Source organism: Poecilia latipinna, unplaced genomic scaffold (assembly GCF_001443285.1).
Source record: "Poecilia latipinna isolate Pla-1442-1.1 unplaced genomic scaffold, P_latipinna-1.0 Scaffold2060, whole genome shotgun sequence".
NCBI lineage: Eukaryota > Metazoa > Chordata > Actinopteri > Cyprinodontiformes > Poeciliidae > Poecilia > Poecilia latipinna.
This window is the reverse complement of record NW_015114676.1, coordinates 77,416-98,495: the sequence shown is the minus strand read 5'-3', so window position 1 is coordinate 98,495 and position 21,080 is coordinate 77,416. Positions and strand designations below refer to the sequence as shown.

Genomic DNA, 21,080 nt, shown 5'->3' with positions numbered 1-21,080 from the left:
AATCACTGGAATGGAAAAATGTATGTGTAAAATAGAAAATGTTCTTCATTTATCAATAGTTACAAAATCCACTTCATTTCCTTATCGAAAATGTTTACGTTTGGAGATTCTTGCTTTAAAAGAACATTAATGTAGAACGTGTATGTGAGTGAATACATTGTGATTGCATTGGTTAGCAGAGTCACAGAATGTTTCTAAAAAAAGCTCCACAGAAGAACAGGCCTGTGAGGGCCGTGGGAGGAGCGTCCGCAGGAAACGTGAAGACAGGATGTGGAGCCACAGCCTGGCTGCTCTGAGAGCATCCAGAGATGCTCACCGGTCATAAAAGTCATGCTAAATAATAAAACAAGAAAAGATCACCAAAATAAAAGTGGCCTTTATTAACAAAATATCAAGATTACACTATGTTTTGTGTAGTGTTGAAGTTAAGTAACGGTATTTGTAAAGGTAAAAATGTATTCAATTAAGATTACAACACTCCATTTTGTAAAAGACCATTTTAAATATAATGTACATTTAAATAAGTTATGGACTATTGGAACATTTTATATAAAATTGAGCAAATAATATTTAAAACAGGCAATTATTTATTTGGAAATAAATATTTAACCTGTAGAGAGTGAAGCCTTTTGAAAGGATTCACACCCTGTGACCTTTTACACATTTTGCCACATTACAAATTTCAAATGTATTTTGTTGGGATTTTATGTGATAGATCAACACAAAGTAGGGAAAAATTGGTGTTTCAAATGTTTTATAATTTTTTAAAAATCTGAAAAGTGTCGCAGGTATTTGGAGTCCCACTTTGATATTTCTGTATACGATCCTGTTCCACCAGTTGCTTTCAGAAATCAGATCAGTAAACGGTGTGTGATTTAACGTCCCCATAATTCAGCTGTTCTGTGAAAGCCTGAAGGTTGTTACAGAACATTCATGAACAAACAGCCTGCAAACCAAGGAACACAGCAGACATGTCAGGGAGAACAAATTAAGAGTTGGGACTAAATACAAAGATATTCTGTGAAGAAAACATGTTTGAGGACACAAAATAATTAAAAATAGGGCAGAGATTCCTCTTCTAGCCCAATGAGGAGCCTAAGCTTATAATCAGACATACAGCAGAATGTTTTAGTTCAGAGAATAACAGTTAAAATCAAAGTATCTGATAAAATACAGATCTAAAAAAATATTCAAGCTGAAAAATCACTTTTTAATCACTCATAGCTCCAAAAAGCACACTAAGAAAAACATACTATTGGTATACTGGGTACTATTGGTGTAAAAAACAACAATAAAACAAAAACAGAGTATCTGATTTTGTTCCTGTATTTTTAAAATGTTTCCATATAGAAACTAAATCCAGAAAGCCAGAGAAAAAAATCCTGTTGCAGCAACTTTAAGAGAACATATTAGATTTTAATAAGGCTTTACAAAAATATGCATATTTTTATTGAAACAAATAAAAACTCCAGAAGCAAACAAGGAGAAAGGCCACCCACACAGTTCCTATGATGCAGAATTAGCATATCTGGGCTGTGATTGTGCATGGTTATGCATTAACAGCTCCATGTTGGACACGCTCACTCTCAGTAGCCGTGCGCTTCGACTGGGAAACACGCTGAAGTGGCCGCCTCAGGGATTAACAGAGGCAAAGGGATGCGGCGCTTTTACAAGGACCATGATACCTGTAGAGCACTTCTGAACACAGCCTTGCTTGGTAATGACTGTTGCAGCTTTTTTGTGTCTATTTGTTACAGATTTTTGTTTCTCTGTTTCCCAGATTAAAAGGGCTTGTGATTGAGAGAGAAAGAGCTTCTGCTCAGTGAAAGACTTACAAAAGCTGGACGAGTCTGTTTCTCTGAGGTGCGTTTACGAGGATCTCTCTCCATCCTTAGTGGGTCATGTCTCTGGCACTGCTTTTATGTGCGAAGTAAAGGCTTATCTCTCTTTGTGCCCTCCTCCAGTGCCTGTCATCATTGTGACATGCAGCTTAAAAACCCTCTGTCAGCTACTGAAGAGCTCATTCTGGCTCTCAGCTGTGGATGAAGGAAGGACATGCTGGCCAGGATGGAGAGATGAGGCAAACGGTTTGGGGGATTTCAGTTTAGTCTCTGCAGAGTGAGCTCACTCCACTACGAGGGATTCCTGCCAATGTGGAGATGTTAACCCATGGAGAGGAGAAGTTGGGTGGATTTTGATAGCAAGACCGCTGTGGTAAAGATTTGAGGTGTGAGTTTAGGCCAGGAAGGAGATCCAGTTGGGAACATTGAGGAGTGCCTGGGGAGTGACCCTTAGCGACTGATTCCTGGATCACTGCATCCACCATGACCAACTCTCACTCATCTGCCTCTGTGGGCAGTTCCAACGGCAGCTCTCTTGTTTCCAGTGACTGGAACATCACGGGCAGCGGCCCCTGGTTGTTGGCCTTCATGTTGACTGCCATCATCTTTATGACCATCTGTGGCAACATCCTACTCATTGCTTTGGTGTTTGCCCACCGCTCTTTGCGCTGCACCTCCAACTGCTTCCTGGTGTCTCTGTTCTTCTCCGACCTGATGGTGGCGTTGGTGGTCATGCCCCCAGCTATGCTCAATGTACTGTGTGGCTCTTGGGTGCTGTGGCCTGCCTTTTGCCCGGTTTGGCTTTGCTTCGATGTCATGTGCTGCAGCGCATCCATCCTGAATCTGTGTGTGATTAGCCTGGACCGCTACCTCTTCATCATTTCGCCGCTACGCTACAAGCAGAGGATGACCCCACCCCGGGCTCTACTTTTGGTTGGGGCCGCTTGGAGTCTGGCAGCCCTGGCCTCCTTCCTTCCCATTAAGATGAACTGGCACAGTTTGGGTCACGGGGATGAAAACTCACTAATTCCTCAAGTCAGCCTTGGTAACATCAGTTCCTTCCATGAAAAGCAATACCCGGACTCCTACTTCCAGCAGTCACCAATGGGAGGTGCGTCCTTTCAGTGCCGCCTGCGGGTGACCCTGCCCTTTGCCCTGGTGGCGTCCGTGCTTACCTTCTTTTTGCCCTCCAGTGCCATTTGCTTCACCTATTGCCGGATCCTTCTGGCAGCACGGAGACAAGCAAAGAGAGTTGCGGCATTGAGCCACCCTCCTCACCCTCATCCATCCTTTGGAGAACCTTCCCGGGCTCCTTCGCCCGGAGTTGCTGCCGGGTCAGTTCAGCAGGATGGATGTGACTGCGGTCATCAAGGACCTGCCATATCTCAAAATGCACTGGTAAGAGAACAATGAAACTGAAACTCTGCCAAGGTGAATATTGCATGAAGGTTTGTTGAAGTTTAAAGAAAAAGGCACCTGACCAGCTAGTCACAATAGGAGCTGGTTATGTAGTGCAAAAGTTTCCTAACTGAAGACATTTATAGAGGCAAAAAAAATCATCACGGAAATCTTAAGGAAGGACAAGAAGTTGCTTGGTTGCACTGCAACCTTGAACATTTAAAAATAACTTATTGAATAATTCTCCTTTTTTGAAATAGCTAGAGGGAAAAATGTATGCAGTAGCTTCACCCAAAGAGACTCACTGTGTTGCTTTTAAAAGCTGTTATTTAAATGTCGCAGCTCCATCCAGTGGAAGTTTAAGACTGGTTTGTCCAGCTTTGAAGGACAGAGGTAGTAAAGACGTTATTATTCGTTCTTTTCTGAGTTTAAAGACAAAACTGCAACACTTTTCTTTATGCTGTAGAGTACCTCACTAAGCATTCAAATTGTAACTCATGCATCACTTCAAATTGCTTCCAAAAATGTCTTTTATTGTTACTTTTTTCAAATTTACTCAATTTTAGCAGTTTTGAAAAATTCTTGATGAACATTAGTTCTTTAATCACTTTTTATTATCGTTTGTGTGTTTCGTTTACTTAATTACTCAGTAAATGGTTAAGGACAAAGTTTAATTTTTGATTTTCCTAAATATTCTCCCTCTCATTGATTTTCCCTTTGATTTTAAGTGAGAGTTCATTTTAGTGTTTATTCTATATGAATCTGAAATCCAAAGAAATATCCAGAAATCTCCCCACACTTCCATTTATGTGGTAAGTTTATGAACAATTCTAAGACTGACTTCGAACAAGTCTAAGAAAGGTTGATTACAACTTATATAATTGGTGTAGCTTAATTACAATAGCATAACAATGAATAGTTAAAATGATTAGAATCAGTCAGAATTATACCAAAGACACCCAAATAAGTTATTTTGTAAAATAAATATGGGTACTAGTTCTATTCTTGGTACTTTTGTTACTTTAGCTAACTTTTGTATTCTTCTATGGCATGCTAGACTTGTAAGCTAATTTTATTATTTATTGTCTAACAATTCATCTATGGTGGTAGCAGTAAAAGTAGATCTGAATTGTATTTGTACTAGGGGTTGAACAACTACATATTTTTTGAGGTCGACTTTTACTATTATCATCGACTCGATAATAGTCGAGTCGATGTCGACTAGTCGCGGTGACGTCATAGTAAAGCGCAAAAACCCTTCACAACTACTTGGAGGCTTTATCAGCTATTTTCACGGCAAATATTGACACCTCCTCCCCTTCTCCTGCTTTTACTAAGTCTATTATTCAGAATTAAAAGAGCAATAAACAGATCATTCTTCGTGAGCAGCGAGAAAAGTTCGTTGCACAAAGTCGGGTCTGACTTTTTTTTATTTTTTTTTTCCCAAACACCGGCTGATGCTGATGATCTCTGGATAGTTACTCGTATAGGAGTAAAATGATCACGCTGACCACAATGGTGCTTTTGGAACATCACAAACCAAACTTATTATGAACGGAGCCCGTTTGGTTACAGTTGAATTCAACGAAGCCTCCTGCTGCTCCTCCTGCTGCTCCTCCTCCCGATGCTCCGCTGATCAGCAGCAGCTCTCTGAACCGACATGCAGACGGCGGCAGACATCCTCTCTATCAGATCCTCAGGATGAAGCTTGGACTTAGTTTCCAGATGTAGTCAAACCATATCTTTACAAGAGGGTAAAGTTGCCAGGTTAAAAGCTTCAATGCGCAGGATGACGCTGATCAGTTGGGGTAGTTGAGGGATAAAAAAGCCTGACATCATGACGCGTTGTCGCACATTACTCCGGTAGTCTTTTTTTGTTTGTTTGTTTGTTTTTGTTGTTGTTGTTTTTTTAAGGATTTTTTTCGGCACTAGTTTATTTGATAGCAATCTGACTGTAAGGGGGCAGAGAGGCCTGGGCCCAGCGAATGGAGGACGGGAGTCGGACTCCTGATTACCGCGGGCTAAAGTCTCTGTATGCGGGGCGCCGTGCTAACCCCCGCGCCGCGCAACGCCCCTATTGCGGTAGCCTATGCTGTAATTTACAGTTTCTCTTTGTTAAATTATTTAAATTTTTATACAATTTGAACTTTCTGACGAACTCACCTAGTCCACCTTCTTTCATTTCCTTGGAAAAATCTGTTTTGTCATGTGATTGCGACTAGTCGACTGGCCCAGAAAAAAGTAATTGCAGAGAAAAGAATCGACTAGTCGACTAATTGGTGCAACCCCTAATTTGTACCTCTTTATCTACCGTTTTTCTGTCACTCCCTGCTGTCCTTAGCTGTCTGTGACCAGTGAGCGCCGTCTTGCTCACAAGCAGGGTCGGAGGGCACTGAAGGCCAGCCTCACACTAGGCGTCCTTCTGGGACTTTTCTTCAGCGCCTGGTTACCCTTTTTCATCACAAACATGGCTCAGGTCAGTATGAGTACCTGACCGCTGGCTAACACAGTACTGTAACCCGCTAAAGCTTTAGTCCTCTCCCACGCACATGCAGGACTTCAACAGTTTTGCTACAAACATTTGCAACACTTTCGTCTTCGTATGATTCAGTGATTTTTCTCACCAATTATTTTGCAAGCATGACAAGTATGAAAGATAAATGCACTAGGAAGACAGAGTGAAAAAACACTTGGATACTGGTCTATTTTTGTGTTGGCCAGCCTTGGCGTCACAGCCTTGCCAAGCCAACAAGGAAATAGATTGGCATTTCAGCTCTGTATATCTGACTCATTTAGAGCCAAGTTAGCAGCCCGCTAAAGGACCATTTACAATTTTCAAATTGTTGAAACAAATCATTTTGATTAGAATGAACTGAATATGTACTCATAATAAACAAGAAAGTGGCATGAATTGCTCCGTAATAACACTTGTTCTGTTTTTCAAGCTGATCCAGTCATTTTGATTTACCATCTGTGCCCTCTTGTCTCTCCCTCTGTGCAACATAGAGTTGCAGAGACTTGACTGTGTCTGCGCTCTCCTTTCTTTTCACACTCAATGTGGTGTGTGAAACACACACCCCCTTCTGTCTCATTCCCACCGCCTCCTTGTCTCATCTTGATAGTATTGGAAGCTCTCCTCTAACAGCTGTCTCCTTCTTCATTGTTTCTGTCTAAACCTTCAAAATCAATGATCCCAGCATCACATGTTAAATGATATGGAGCTAAGAGCTAATAAGCAGTAAACTTGTTTATGACAAATCTGGTTTACAAACTGTCAGATTTTTTTAAAAATTCAGTATGATCAACTTCAGTTTGTAACATTTTGGAACATTATGGCCTTTCATCGCAGGAAATGTCATTTTTAAACTGGAGATTTAATTTATAAAACATGATGGTTTCAAAAAATTATTTTTAATTATTATATTTAATTATTTTTTTATTTTCTAGATTATACACACATATGAACTTTATCATTCACTATCTTTCACCTGAAACTCAAGCTTGCCTGTTGCAGCACTGCAACGGGCAAGCTTGAGTTTCAGTTCAGAGTGAAATGATCAAAAACTTTACTCGGCTCAAAATTTCCTTAAAAAGTTTTTTTTATTCAATCAACTTCCTTAAGATCCATAGATCCATCCATCCATCCATCCATCCATCCATCCATCCATCCATCCATCCATCCATCCATCCATCCATCCATCCATCCATCCTCACTCACTCACTCACTCACTCACTCACTCACTCACTCACTCACTCACTCACTCACTCACTCACTCACTCACTCACTCACTCACTCACTCCCTCCCTCCCTCCCTCCCTCCCTCCCTCCACCCCCGCTTCATCCGGGGTCGGGTCGCGGAGGGAGCAGCTTCAGAAGGAGCCCCAGACTTCCCTCTGTTCCAGCTCCTCCAGGCTCCCCAAGGCGTTCCCAGGCCAGCTGAGAGACAGAGGCTTCCTTCTGCAATCCATTGCTTCCTTAAAACTAAATGCATTACAAATGTGTGCTAGAAATATAAAATCAAAGAATACTCACATTTGTTTAATTTGTAAAATGATGTCAAAGTTTTTGTCAAATATGGGTGCAAAAGGTTAATTGTCAGTTTAAAATGCTTGTGTCAAAGATATACAGCTTTTTTCACTCATTCAAACAAAAGCTGCACAGATTAAACTCTGTACGGTCAGGTTTGTGATTTACTCTGTAGTTTCTGCCTTGGTCCAGGTGTGCTTTAGAAACCTTTTGTTTCTTCCACTGTTCTGCACTACTGCCTGCTTCTTACAAAAAGTCACATCTTAAAAGTATTTAAACATTGACGAGGTTAATATAACTCAATGTTCCATGAGAAGAAACAGTTTTGATCATTTTTTTGTATTTATTTTTCATATCTCCTACATATTTTGTAAAGAAACTTAACCTCCTATTGCTACGTTGTGATGCCAGGAAATCCTGTGTCTTCCTCCAGGCAGTGTGTGAGTGTGTCCCACTTGCCCTGTTTGATGCCATCACCTGGCTTGGCTACTGTAACAGCACCATAAATCCCATCATCTACCCGCTGTTCATGAGGGACTTCAAGCGAGCTCTGGCTAAGCTCCTGCCCTGCTGTTCATCGCGGTCACCCAGAAGACCCTCGCCGGCTCTCTCCATCTCTTTGCGCAACTCAGGGGAGCCCAACATGGCCAGCAACTCGACCTCGCCTCTGGCCTCCGACCCTGCACACCCAGCAGCCACTGCCACGGACGGCGTCAACCTGCTGGACGCCGAACACGCTGGGATCGAGTTGCCTCTGCTTCTTCCCAACCAGGTGGACTGAATCACTGTGGAAGCACAGCCAGTTAGTGACTGAGGGATTACAGAGGAAGGACTGGCCATTGGTAAGTACTGATGCTCAGTAATCATTTATATTTGATTGAACAGAGAAAATCAGATTTAATACACATGAACACAACTTCCTGAGAGTGTCTGTTGGAAGAACAGAAGAAGCAAAACATTGTTTAACATTTACTTTAATCCCAGACTTGAGGCTGCTTTAGCTGTCAGTGACAGTATGCAGCCTGCAGCAACCTGCCTGTGGCCTTTGCAGCTCCACTCAAATCTACTCTCATCTCACTTCTCATCTCAGAGCTCCAAAAGTGGAAAAAACTCAGAAATTTTCAGATCAATCTCAGAAAATTTCTAGAAAAAAAACTTAAGTTTTCATTTCATTGGGGTTTTATGTGATGCACCAACACAAAGTAGCACCTCCTAACTTAATCCAAAACTGTGTACTTTTCTATTGCTTCACTAATATGCCCTACTTTTTGTAGCATATCATATAAAATATTAATAAAATAGGGGGTAAGAACATATGAGAATGAGAAATAAATTCATGCATCGTGAATACTTTTAGAAAACTAACTTCACTTGCTAATAAATGATGCATGACATTCCTTTCAAGGCCAAAGATTAATAGCAACCAGGCTACATGTAAAATAAGAAGGATGAGAGTTTCCTCCAATCATGTAGCATCTGCTTAACCAGCAAACTAAACTATTCTACAGGTACTTGGTCTCACAGGAGAAAAATATTAATTACCTTTACATTTCATAAAAAACATTGTGTTGCAAAATTATGATGAATTTATTCATACATTAAGTAGTGAAACAAGGCAGTTAGTTCATTTTCTAAAAGCTGCCATATATGGCAAGTGTTTTCTCTGTCAACAACAGAAATGCCTTTCCACTGAAGAAGCTTCTTTGTTGCATAGAATACCCTGAGAGCAGCAGAGCTGGTCCTGGAACTCGCTCTTCTCCAGGTTTTTATTTGTGTAAGTGATCTGCAGTCCAGTGTGTGTCATTCCAGCTCCAGGATATCTGCTCATCATCCGGCTCAGCCTCCTCTCTGCTGTTCTGAGCAATGAAATTAGAGGATGTGGCGTCGTTAGGGGAAACATTGTTTAGAACTGAGACTCCATCATTTGGTTCTGTCTCATTCAGCGAGTCTAGCACATCTGTGATGTCAGGAATGTCCCAGCCATCGCCCATCTCCTCTGTCTTGTCTCTCCAGTCTGCACTCTCTTGTGACGACGTTTTGTCTTTCTCAGCAGGATTCTGAGTCTCGCTCGCTTGATGCTGCTCTTTGGCCCGGTCCAGATCGTCCACGGTCTTCTGAGCGGCTCTTACATACTGAGGAAGAACAAATGAAGCCCCTGCCACTTCTTTGGTGGGAACTCCCACTGCCACCAAGATGGTGTCCATCTGACGCATGTAGTCCAAGTGGCCTTTCACCTGGCAAGACATCATGCAGATGTTTTCTTAGTTTTGACTTTGGCACAAATTACTTGCATGCATATACAGCTGAAACCAGATACTTACACAAACTGTTTAAAAAGTCAGGTTTTTATCATACTACACAGGGGTTATTTGTGGCCCTTGAAAGGATTTTATTCGGCCCTCGGCCACAAGTCACGAATGGTAAAAATTTGACCAAAAAAACAGAAAACAATTGATGACCAAAAATTTGTACATTTTCTTCTACTAAGGCAACAGTCAGTTAAAAGAAATGTTTACTGCTGAGCAGGTAAAACAAAACAAAAAAATCACAGTAAACTATTTTGTATTTTTAATTTAATACATTTTGTGGCTCACTAGTAACTTAAATGTGCCAGTTTTGCCCCTGGACCGAAAGGTCTACACCAAACCATTCCTATTAGATTAGTAATCATTATATAATGATTTCTACTTTTATTGATCCCAGAATATAATGTTAATTAAATGTGTGGCACTTGTGCTGTGTTCAAACCAATAAGACTAATGTTTGTTGAAACTTTTTCATGAAGCTGCTGTCACACCGTTTCTGTTGTATGTTTGTACAAATGCGTCTTCTGTGGGTGTAAAAATAAAGAAAGGAAGTGGATTTTTATCAGTCCTGTGACGTATATGAAATAAGAGTTTAAATTTTGATCTTCTCCTGTTTTGCATTGTGTCTGTTTTGGGGCGGATGGTGTAAAATTCAGTGTTGTATTGCATAAAGACAGAATAAGCTGCTGTCTTGTTGAATTCTGTCCTTATTTAATCATCTGGGGATGAACATGTAATTCTCTGTGCTCAGTGTTAAAAAGGTCAAAACTATTAGTTAAATTAATCTTATTTGTTTATTTATTATATATAAATGTTAAAGTCCTGACACTCGTAATGTCATGTTTGGTTCAAACCAGCAGATTAATGTTTGTTAGAACTCCATGAACAGTCTCTCTCTCTTTTTATTAAAACTGCTCTCATTGTTTCTCAGATTGACATGCAAGTTGCCTCATCTAAAGACACATCTTACATAAATCTAAAAATGAAGTGAGTTATGATTAGCTTATAATCTAATGATAAAACCAATTTACAATCTATGAGATCTCTCAAGTAGTCTAAACATTTTTTGTTAAATAAAAGAGAAATTATGTCAGACTGTTGTCTAGTTTGAGCACTGTTTTCCTTTTAGCTATTGTAACTGCATGAGGGCTTACCACAGATGAGAGATCCACATTAACTATGCGGTGGTCCTGGATGTTGATTGGCTGCAGCCCAGCAACAGACAGCTGTGCAGCTGAGCTTCGGTACAGGAACCCCAGGAGCCAGTCGCCTCTGACGGGCAGAGGATTCAGAAAGTCATTTACTGATCCACTGCCACACATTTTTAGCAGAAAAACCTCCTACAAACACTGCCTGTACAAACTGTAGACATCTGGGGCCTCATGTATAAAAGAGGGCGCAGTTTTCACACTAAAACTTGGCGTACGGACAAATTTAGAAAAGTGCAGCACACAAAAAATTTGGATGTATAAAGCTGTGAGCATTTATAAATCTATAAATCCTACTTTGCAGGAAATAGAGCGCAACTGCTGGTCCATCCTGTTGCCACCCTTAAATACATGTGTACATTAGTATAAATACCCGGAAGTCTGCCTGAAGCAATAACCATAGCAACAGTCCTTGCTTGTAGCAGTATAAATATTTATGATAACAAAAAATATATATTCTTATTTAAAATGTGCTTTCAGGGCAGGGCACATGAGGCCACTTCACAAAAAAATAATAATAAAAAATTTTTAAAGAAAAAAATCCAAAAAAATAAAATAAAATAAAGAGATCCAAGTGCAAATGCCTGTTTGAACAGCAGAGTGTTCAGCTGGGATTTAAAGACAGACAGCATGTCAGAGAGTCTTTGAGTGGGAATGTGGACATTTATTCTAAAGAGTAGAATCAAAATAAAGATGCTTTCTGTCCAGAGAGGCGCTCGATGACTGCAGCTGGACCAGTACCGGTACCACACGGCTCCTTCTTTAAGTTTTGCTCAGAGCTCCAGGATGATCAGTCTGGATTAATCTAAAGGCTAATAAACCATCAACAGAAGATAAATATGATCTCTGAACACACGCTCCCTCTGAATCCTTCCATTGGCGATGTTCTCCATTAGAGATAAAACACTCCACATTTACTTAGCTCACTTTTGCGCAGCTACTTATATACGTGTGATTGTCTAATCACCTAAAAAATAATCAAACCTGTTTGGAGTTAATCTGTTCATCCAAACCTATTTTCTTTTTTAGTGAGAATGAAATTACCCCACAGATGCATTTCATGCGCTTAAGCGCAAAAACTGAGGAAGAGTACTATTTACATTCTAGTGAGGTTTTCACATCCTTTTATTTGATTTATTTTGTGTATGTGTGTTATGTTATTGTCTGAGGATAAATGTTCAATTTCATCATTTACTTTAAACAACAAAATATTACATGAGAAAAAAAACCATCAGGTTTGATGCTTCTTGGTCTAAAAAACACTGAATTTAGTCAGATTTCAGTGTATTTAGGTGAGTTTTGATGCTTTGTAGTTTGATATTATCCACAGAAAAACTTTGCATGGCTGCTCCACATTTTCACGGCAGGTCAAAAGTTTGCATATATTTACATTCATTTTTATACATGCCAACTTGTACATAAAATATGGCACTGCACATTTTTTGTGCGTACGCACGCTTTATACAAGAGGCCCCTAATCATTAGAGATCATGAGTTTACCTGCAGTACCCGTTGACTATTCTTCCTGCCACCACCCTGACCATTCTCTCCCAGGACTTCTCAGAGCCGTCAACAGGAGCCCCGAGGAGGACCACATCCTCTACCACTCCTTCACTACCTGAGGGTTGGAGAAATGCTCTGCATTTACCTCTGCTTCCACTTTAAACAGTAGCAGTGAAGTTGATCAAATGACAGACCTTGATACGGTACCTTTATCACTAGCAAGCTCTTGCAGACAGTAGTAGATGACTCGGGCTCCAAGACTGAAACCTATGAGGCTGACGGGCCGCTTCCCCTTTAAATACAGCCAGCAAAGACAGTTCATTCTCCAAGTAACTATTTTACATGAACAATTCATGAGTATTTTTATCTTAGTTTCTATGTATATTTTCTAAGGCTGAGACTTTTTTATGTTAGATTATTAAATGCATAGATATCAATGTGTTATATTTTGTAACGCAGCTAATCACTTTTTTTAAAAAACATATAATGGTTCCAGTCAGAACCTTTGTATTTGTATATTTCTGTTACACTTGTACAAGTGGCACACAAGCAACATCCACCATCAACAGAGATGGATGAAAAAGCTGCTTCTCTCAGCCCAGTGAAGTTTAATTTGATTTAAAAACAATCTGATGGAAAAGATGAAATGGATGGAAAAGAGTTCAAAAATAAGACAAAATAGGTTTTGTCTTATTTCTAATGAACAAAGATATTTTCACCAGAAACTAGATAAAAATACTTGATAAACTGTTTTTTGAAGTGAAAAAAAGATTCAACGGATTTCAAACAGTAATAATTTGTAAAAAGTCATTCAGGATTAAAGCTGATCACAGAGCTGTCAAATGTATTATTATATTTACCAAACATAAGAAATATGTTAAGAAAAACAAAACAAAACGAACTGCCAAAGATTTGAAGAATCAAATGCTAAAAGACATCAGATTAAAAAATAAATGACAAACTCAGTGGATAGAAGATGGATGCAGTGATTTAATAACATTCAGGTTTCTAGAAACAAATTAAATAATTGGTAACACTTTATTTGAAGGGGGTTGAATAAGACTGTCATGACACTGTCATNTTTATTGACCATCAATAATCTTCACTCATCACCTGCTGCGCTGCCTAATCGTCATGTGTTTCACATCATGTTGATTTTTCAATGTTCAGCGTCCGATTCTCTGTTTTTATGCCATAATTCACATCTACTTCGTCGCTCCGTTTTATGTCCTCCTCCTGTTTCAGAGTTTTGCGCAATGTGCGCGTCGTTTTTTTTATTTTATTATTTTTCTAACCCCCTAAGTTGCGCAGCGGTCGGGAAACGTATCGATGGGGAAAAGGCAGACTGACATAAACCTTTTAAAGCAACGGAAACAATTTCAGTATTCTGGTTATTGAAATTTAAAAGTGCTGTGGTACCGTTGTTCTATCACCCCCGTTTCATACCTGACCACTTACAGCTCCAGTGTTAACGCTATAAAATGAACGCTCTCTATCGTGGTGTCACAATGGAAGGATTTCTTTATTTCTTTATTTAAATGGGTTCATTTTTCAGAGGGATACACAGTGAGGTGATTTTAGCTACCAGTAGCAGCAGAACGGAGCTGCGCCAAGAAGCTAACAGAAGCTACAAACACTGAATAGAAGGAGAGCTGCCATCGATACAGTTGCAGCCAAGCATGATTTAATGTTAAACAATACAGTTTTACCAAGTTGCTCAAAGTCTAAACTGGTATTGTTGTGCATTTAAGGTGTAAAGTTTACCTTCGACCAAACGCCCCCCAAAGGCATCCCAGTGCCCCCCTTTTGTAAAAATGTCCGCCAGCGCCCCCTGCTGTCCTCTGAACGCCCCCTGGGGGGCGGTACCGCCCACGTTGAGAACCGCTACTCTAAGCTATGCAAGGTTTCAGATGCAATTTTAAATATTTAGTGCATATTTTCAGTTTAGGAAAATTATTATAAACGCTGAGTGTGTTAATGCACAAGACGGCATTAGTATTGCAGCACATCTAGCAGCTACAGGACTGTAAGTTAGCAGTTCTAAAGTCCTACTAAAGATTTACTTTAAAATTTGCTTATTTGATTCTTACCATGTGGTAATACTTCTGTAGGAACTGTTCTGACATGCAAGTAAAGCACAGCTAGCGGCTACAAAAGGTAAGAAATGTAGCAGTTCAAAGCTCCATTAATTGCTTCAAAAATTGCTGCTTTGTTTTTGCTTAGTTGATTGAATTTTAGCATTGAAGACCAATTTAGTGAGAGAATTGTTGAATTGAGTCTTTGTGTATTAGATAGCATCATCACTCCAGTATGGTTGCTGGTTTTTATTGAGTTTTACCACGTGGTAACACTTTATCCACATATTTATTGTAATTATTAATGATATTGCCCTGATGGACTGGTGACCTGTCCATGGTGATCCCTCCTCTCACCCTCTGTCCTCTGGAGGATAGGCACTAGCAGCCTTCATGACCTCACTAGGGATAAGGGCATATGATAAAAGATGTATGGCTATTAATGATGCTGATGTTAATGAGGTTATTGATTAAATATTGACAATCGTAAAATAACTAAAAGAGTTGATGATCAAATTATCAGTTCTGGGTTAAAAGACAAAGATCTTCTCTTTGGTTTGATTGTCTAAAAACTGATGATCTATACACTTGAAGCTGTTTTTTATTTAAGGGTTAATGAAAAAACAACATTTCTTCTATTTATAGAAGAAATGTTGTTTTCATACATTTCTTCTATTTATAGAAAAAACAACATTTCTTCTATTTGACATTTTCATTCCAATTTGTCATCAGCAAGGTGGGAGTGATGGGCCTTTGGGAGAGAGGAAGCACCTTGATGGAGAAATGTTGAGTCACAGTGAGATGGTATCTATCTTTCTCTGTTTATCAGCTGCTTTTGTTTCAGCCTTTGATAACTTGATGTCAGAGTCTTATCCCCGGAGGCCCTGACGGAGAACAGCAACAAAGCACTGTTTCTTCCTCCAGTCTCCATCCCTCCTCTCCTTCTCTCTTTTTTTTAATCTCCTATGTAGAGTCATTCCACAGCTGCATCAGATATTGTTTTTTTGTCCTTTTTGTGTTGTGTCTATTTAAATCCCATAGTGTCGTTATGAAGGAGGTTTTTTCTGACTCCATATGATACGTGTGTACAGCGGTGCAACGGCTGGCTGCTGATGGGTTAACTGGGCTTCTGGAGAACCTGATGGGGGTTCTGGTGTAGCAGCAGGTGGTCTTGCTTAATGACGGTGAGCAGACAGAAGAGTGGAATGCTTCCCAGAGTGGGTGGGATGTGGGATGACTGTTTCAGCCGTCCCTCCTCCCTCTCCTGCTCCATTGCTTCTCAGTGAATGAGATGTTAAGAACGTTGAGCTTTTCCTCCCTTACTGTTTGTGGAAGGAGGAGGCCTGGATTCCTAAGTTCCCTCCCTTCCTCCCTCCTTCCTTTACCTTCTTGATATGTGAAGAGATAATGATAGAAGATAAGATATTTAGGGTTAGTTCTCCCTGCGATCTTTCATAGCAAACATGCCAGTTTTTCTGCAGCTTGTTGAATTAAAAAACATCCTCAGATTGTAAGATTCAGACTTGATTGGGACGTTACTGCAGCACATCTTCCCCAAGTTTTATTCCAAACCTTATGATTTCCTCCGTTGTATTTCTGCGTCTGCTTTAAAACGCTCTGGGAAAAGCTGTTGGAGGTTTTACAGCCTTCTAATTAAAATATTGCCCCACTCTGCCACCTGCTCATGATTTCATCTTACAGGGGAAACTCTGCAGATAGATTAAACTTTTACCGCAGCTCCGGGAAACTTGACAATCCCCTAATTTCCCAGGTAGGGAAACGGACAGTTTTTCGGGGTAATTCCAGACGGGTAGATGGAATTAATTTTATTGTGCTCTGGAAAGTGTGTGATAACTCTATATGACCACGCCCTGGTGACTGAAGTAAAGCATCGGGGTTCTTCTTCCAGTCCATGTCCACACAAGCAGCCTTCTGTCTTTGGGGAGTCAAACGAGGGACTTTTGAAGGATTGGGATTCTTCTCAGCCTCTTTGAATGGATTAAGGCTGTAGAGTTCATTCGCTTTAGATGAAGGCGTGGCCTCTATAAATCTGTACATCCTGCTTGGATTATGTCAGGACGTTTTACTCTGTGAAGTGAACAGAACTGATGGAAGGCTTTGATTAAACGAGTAACACAGGGTTAAAGACAGAAACAAAACCGCCGACCCATTTGCCAGCGAACCCTTGGAGTCTCCAGTGTTATTGCAGATTTTTGATTTTAATTAAAAATCTGGAAGTGCTGATCCCTGCTTGGCATGGTAATAAAGGACTCTGAAATGAAAAAGCCATGAAAGATGGAAGAGAGTAAGGCAGGAATGGACCACTTAGCCACAGTCTGCTGGGCCTGGCCTCCATCCCAGCAGGATCAAGATGAATCTCTGCTGGCGATAAGGATCACAGATGGTGGTGATAGAGCAGCACACTGCTAGCATGCTAGCATCTCTCGTGTGGGAACATGTCTGTCATTATGTGTTCCAGCAGTGTGCATAGTAACAAGGACCGTGAAATTAAATATGTCCAGAAGCAACTCATATGCAAAACACTATGCTTAATTATTTAGTTTTTTGCAACCAGAACTGATTGTCGATCTCTAAATTAGATCTGTGATTTGTTTTTTTGGCAAGATGCAATGATGCAAATAGAACAATTAGAAATTACTGTAATGCTCTACCTCTCCAATTTTTATTTTGACTTTCTATAATTAAGCATTGGCATTTGGCTGTGGGAATGGTTTCAAAACTTCTCAGCCTTTGACCCGTGAAGAAATGGGAAATCACTTCTGATGAAGTTCACATCATTATGAGAAAAAGAAACAGGCGTATCGTGAAGACACAAACGGCAGCAGTGTGGAAAAATCCAGAATTAGTTTTAAACCGTTTACCAGTTTAGATTAGTTTGGAAAACAAGTCTTGAAGAACATGTGGAGTTCCAGATTTTGTCCCACATCCTCTCGTCTAAACCCACCTGTTAGTTCATTCATCCATTTGTCCAACCTTCATCTGATTGCCTATAAAACCATTTGTCCATCCACCCTGCCTGTTTGTGGATTTTTGCTGGTCTTAAAGTTCGATCATTGTAAAAATATCTGCTGTAAATGTGTAGTAAATGTTTATGTGCCTTTTTTTTTATTTTTTACTCTGATTCAATTGCCCAAGTTTTACTGTGGAAACGTTTTCAATATGTTCATAGTGAAATTTTGTATTTACTCTTTTAACCTGTTGTTCACAGGTTGTCATTCACAATGACAGGGGTGTCGAACTCCAGTCCTCAAGGGCCGCTGTCCTGCAGTGTTTAGATGTGCCACAGGTAAAAAACAGTGGAATGAAATGGCTTAATTACCTCCTCCCTGTGTAGATCGGTTCTCCTGAGCCTTGCTAATGACCTAATTATTCTTTTCAGGTGTGGTGCAGCAGAGGCACATCTAAAAGTTGCAGGACAGAGGCCCTTGAGGACTGGAGTTTGACACCCCTGTCACGAGAGGACCCAAATTTGGGTCCTCTCGTGAATGACAGGTTAAATGGGCCAAACTTTAAAAATCTGATTCAGGAAAAGTTAGCACTGCTAACATGACAAGCATTTATCTTTTTGTAAAAATGACTTTTCCCCATCATCTTCTTACCTTCTAGTTTGAATCTTAACCCTTGTGTTTACAGATGGGTCCAACCAACCCCACATCCATATCACTTGTATCAGTTGCCTCAGTCCTCGCACACACAAGGGTTAAGAGGAACTCAAACTTGTTGTCACACTCAGCATGACCCTGACTTCACTCCTGAATTATCATGCGTTTAAAGACAGAAAAATCAGTTTTGAATGTCTGATCTTCCAGTAATCTGCTTCTGCTCTGAATAGATTGTTGCTTAATGTAAAAAATGTCAGTTATTGACCAAGTCATTTATTCAAACTGGACAGATCAGAGACGCTATCTATATATGGCGCCCCTGATCTGTCCAATCATAACCCCAACACCCCCTACATGAAATGGTTCGTTCCTGCTTAGTGCTTGACGATGACGATGTTCAGCAGCGTTAACTGCCACAGTAACTGCCACAGTCGTTCTTGTCATCTCCTGATGACAAGAACGACTGTGGCAGTTACTGTGCTACTTAGAAAAATAACAAAGTCAAGTTTTCAAAAAGACAGACAGAAAAAAAGACAAGAGTGTCAATATATAGCCCAGTTTTTCTCCGAGAGGTGTGAGATTGTCAACCATTTGGCACCAGTTAGCTTAGCTACAGACTACTGTTTGCCTCCATTTCACTAGCATTTAATGAATGAAGGAAATAATTTAACATATTCATATATTTAACTTGTCCCTGTACCTCCTACCACACTTAACAGATTAATCAGTCAGCAGCAGCTCTAGCCCCAATACCAGCATAACCCCTCACTCTGTCCCAGTAAAAAAGGTGAGCAACACTGTGTTCAATGGCTAGATAGTTAGCATCATTCCAGGGAATCTATGTGGATTTTTCCTGTCTCTCTACTCTTTTACACAACAAAAACAATTTATTACTCATAAATTAAAACAATCTTTCCAAAATCCTCCACTAGCCCCTCTAGCAGTGAGTGAATGAGGTTGATTGACAGCACTAAGACTGTTCTCCTGGTTCTGATTGGTTGTTTTTGGTCAGAATGGCGCATTTCTTTAGACAGTAGCAGCTCAGAGAGGAGGTGAAGGAGATTGATCTTTTCACAGATTATCTGTTTTATAGCAAACTATCATGACATGGTGACAGCTTTAACAGATGTGTAAAAAACATATTTTTATTTAAGTTATATACTGCAGCTTGAACAAAATGCTATGTAGTTGCTGGATTGCTTCATGTATATTTTGCACATTGCGTTGCCTGTGACTGTTTCTGCTGGGGAGAGACATTTCAATAAGGTAAAATTAATAATAATAAAAAATTAACAACCTATTTGCATGCAGTATGTGGACTGTTGCATGTAAAATTCACTAGCAGTGAATATTGTGCTAGCAGAAGTATTGGACCAAAGAAAGCAAGGCAGTTGCAGGCCTTTAAAACTGTGACCGTTTTGATGGGTCAGATAGACTCACGAAATTGTAATAGCAGCTGCAAAGGGAAGGGAGGCAATTTTGTTTTTTTGTCATGGGGCCCAAGATTCCTGGTGGCGCCCCTGAGACAGATTAAGATGATAGTCAAACAAACAGGACTTTCTGAAGGCGTATGGAACCGAAAAGCAGATTTCAGCCCTGTCAAAGTCCCAGTTAAGCTTCCCTTTAGTTTAGGTCAGGAAATTAAAAAGTGACACAGCAGGTTCTGAGCTAGGCCTTGGATGGACACTGACCCGGAAACATGTCTCTTCTATCTGACATAAAGAGCTTGGAGAGGCTGAGAGGCCTGCATGAGAACTGGACTCCCTCCAGGAACTGGAGCCGTGACAGAATTCCAGATGCTGCAGTTCTGGAGTGGGCAGCTGCTGCGGCGAGCGCAGCGGCTAGCTGTTGCAATGTAGACACATCAGGTTTAGAGAGAGGGCTTTGGAGGAGACTCTGGGGTATTTGGTTGGTTTGTATTTAGGTCAGCTCAGCTGTAACTCCAGAGCTTCTCGCATCAAGAGAAAACGGCAGAAGGAAGCATCTATATTTGTTCCAGAAGTTTGTGTTTGCTAACTACATCAGGGACGACATGGTTTAAGGACATTTTCCACATAAATAGTTTACAGAAGTTTAACTTGGACATCAAATATAGGAAAAAGCAGACCATTTTCCTGCAGCAGTACGCATGGCGTGCTCTGACCTGGTGTTAATGGCCGCACATTGTTCAGCTCTGACTGTAATTACGGCGCTCTGTTGGGGTGCGTCGGCACCAGCTTTGCACATCAAGCTAATGGCATTTTTACCCATTCTTCTTTACAAACTAGCTCAGGCTCATTACATGAAGAAACTGTCATTTTCACATCGTGCTACATGTTGGATTTTGGTCCGGATCAGGGACCAAAATTCCCTCAATTCAGGGGGCCCACAATTCCGCAAGGAATTGTGGGCCCCCTGATAAAAAATTTGTTTGGGCCCCCTTGCGCAGCTGCTGCTACAATTTTTTGAGTCTATTTGACCCATAAAAAGCGTCACAATTTTAAAGGCTTGCATCTGCCTTGCTTTCTTTGGTTCAGTTCTGATAATTAGCACAATATTTACTGCTCATGAATTTAACATCCAACAGTCCACATCCAGTATGCAAGTAGATTGCTTCAATTTTTTTCTATTCATTTTAGATTACTGAAATGTCTCCCCATGAGCAAGTCAAAAGCAACGTGCAACTACACATCCAGACTTCTCAAAAATTCTCTGTAGTTGCATTTTATTCAAGCTGTAGTATGTAACTTTAATAAAAAAATATGTTTTCTCCATATTTGTTAAAGCTGTCACCATGTTGTAGCAGTTTATTATGAGACAGATAATCTGTGAAAACAATCCTCCATCTCCTTCCTGAATTACTATTACTGGTTAAAGTAATGAACCGTTCTGACCAAAACAACCAATCAGAACTAGTAGGATGCTCTTAGCGCTGTCAATTAGCCTCATTCACTCACTGCTAAATGTGCTAATGGTTGAGAAACAACTTATCATAACAAGAACCCATTTACGTGCCGTCATTGGTAGCTATCTAACTAAACTGAGCATTCACATTTTGAATCTGCACAGCTCTGTGCTATGCTAGCTGCAGCACGGCACAAATCAAGGGGGAGGAAGGAT

At 40.3% G+C, this 21,080-nt stretch overlaps 2 protein-coding genes and 1 long non-coding RNA gene across 7 annotated transcripts in view; 2 read left to right on the top strand and 1 right to left on the bottom strand.

The window, feature by feature from the left end:
• htr6 (5-hydroxytryptamine (serotonin) receptor 6) overlaps window positions 1-9,404 on the top strand; it is an 18,774-nt gene extending 9,370 nt beyond the window's left edge. Inside the window, exons 1-5 of one of the 4 annotated variants that reach the window (XM_015016767.1) lie at window positions 721-1,863; window positions 1,965-3,239; window positions 5,581-5,715; window positions 7,700-8,108; window positions 9,317-9,404. In XM_015016767.1, coding sequence (XP_014872253.1) covers window positions 2,325-3,239; window positions 5,581-5,715; window positions 7,700-8,047 — 1,398 coding nt within the window. In that variant the 5' untranslated portion in view covers window positions 721-1,863; window positions 1,965-2,324 and the 3' untranslated portion in view covers window positions 8,048-8,108; window positions 9,317-9,404. Of the gene's footprint in view, window positions 1-720; window positions 3,240-5,580; window positions 5,716-7,699; window positions 8,109-9,316 lie in introns of those variants that run through there. The other 3 variants (XM_015016766.1, XM_015016768.1, XM_015016765.1) reach the window with 3 other exon arrangements.
• tmco4 (transmembrane and coiled-coil domains 4) overlaps window positions 8,223-21,080 on the bottom strand; it is a 22,845-nt gene continuing 9,987 nt past the window's right edge. For both annotated transcript variants that reach the window (XM_015016763.1, XM_015016764.1), the window contains 4 exons: window positions 12,491-12,575; window positions 12,281-12,398; window positions 10,727-10,844; window positions 8,223-9,500 (listed from right to left, as the gene is read on the bottom strand). In XM_015016763.1, the coding sequence (XP_014872249.1) occupies window positions 9,033-9,500; window positions 10,727-10,844; window positions 12,281-12,398; window positions 12,491-12,575 (789 nt within the window). In that variant the 3' untranslated portion in view covers window positions 8,223-9,032. The remainder of the gene's footprint in view (window positions 9,501-10,726; window positions 10,845-12,280; window positions 12,399-12,490; window positions 12,576-21,080) is intronic.
• LOC106936005 (uncharacterized) overlaps window positions 18,401-21,080 on the top strand; it is a 5,522-nt gene continuing 2,842 nt past the window's right edge. The window contains exons 1-2 of the long non-coding RNA XR_001422033.1: window positions 18,401-18,420; window positions 19,548-19,549. This is a non-coding gene — a long non-coding RNA (uncharacterized LOC106936005). The remainder of the gene's footprint in view (window positions 18,421-19,547; window positions 19,550-21,080) is intronic.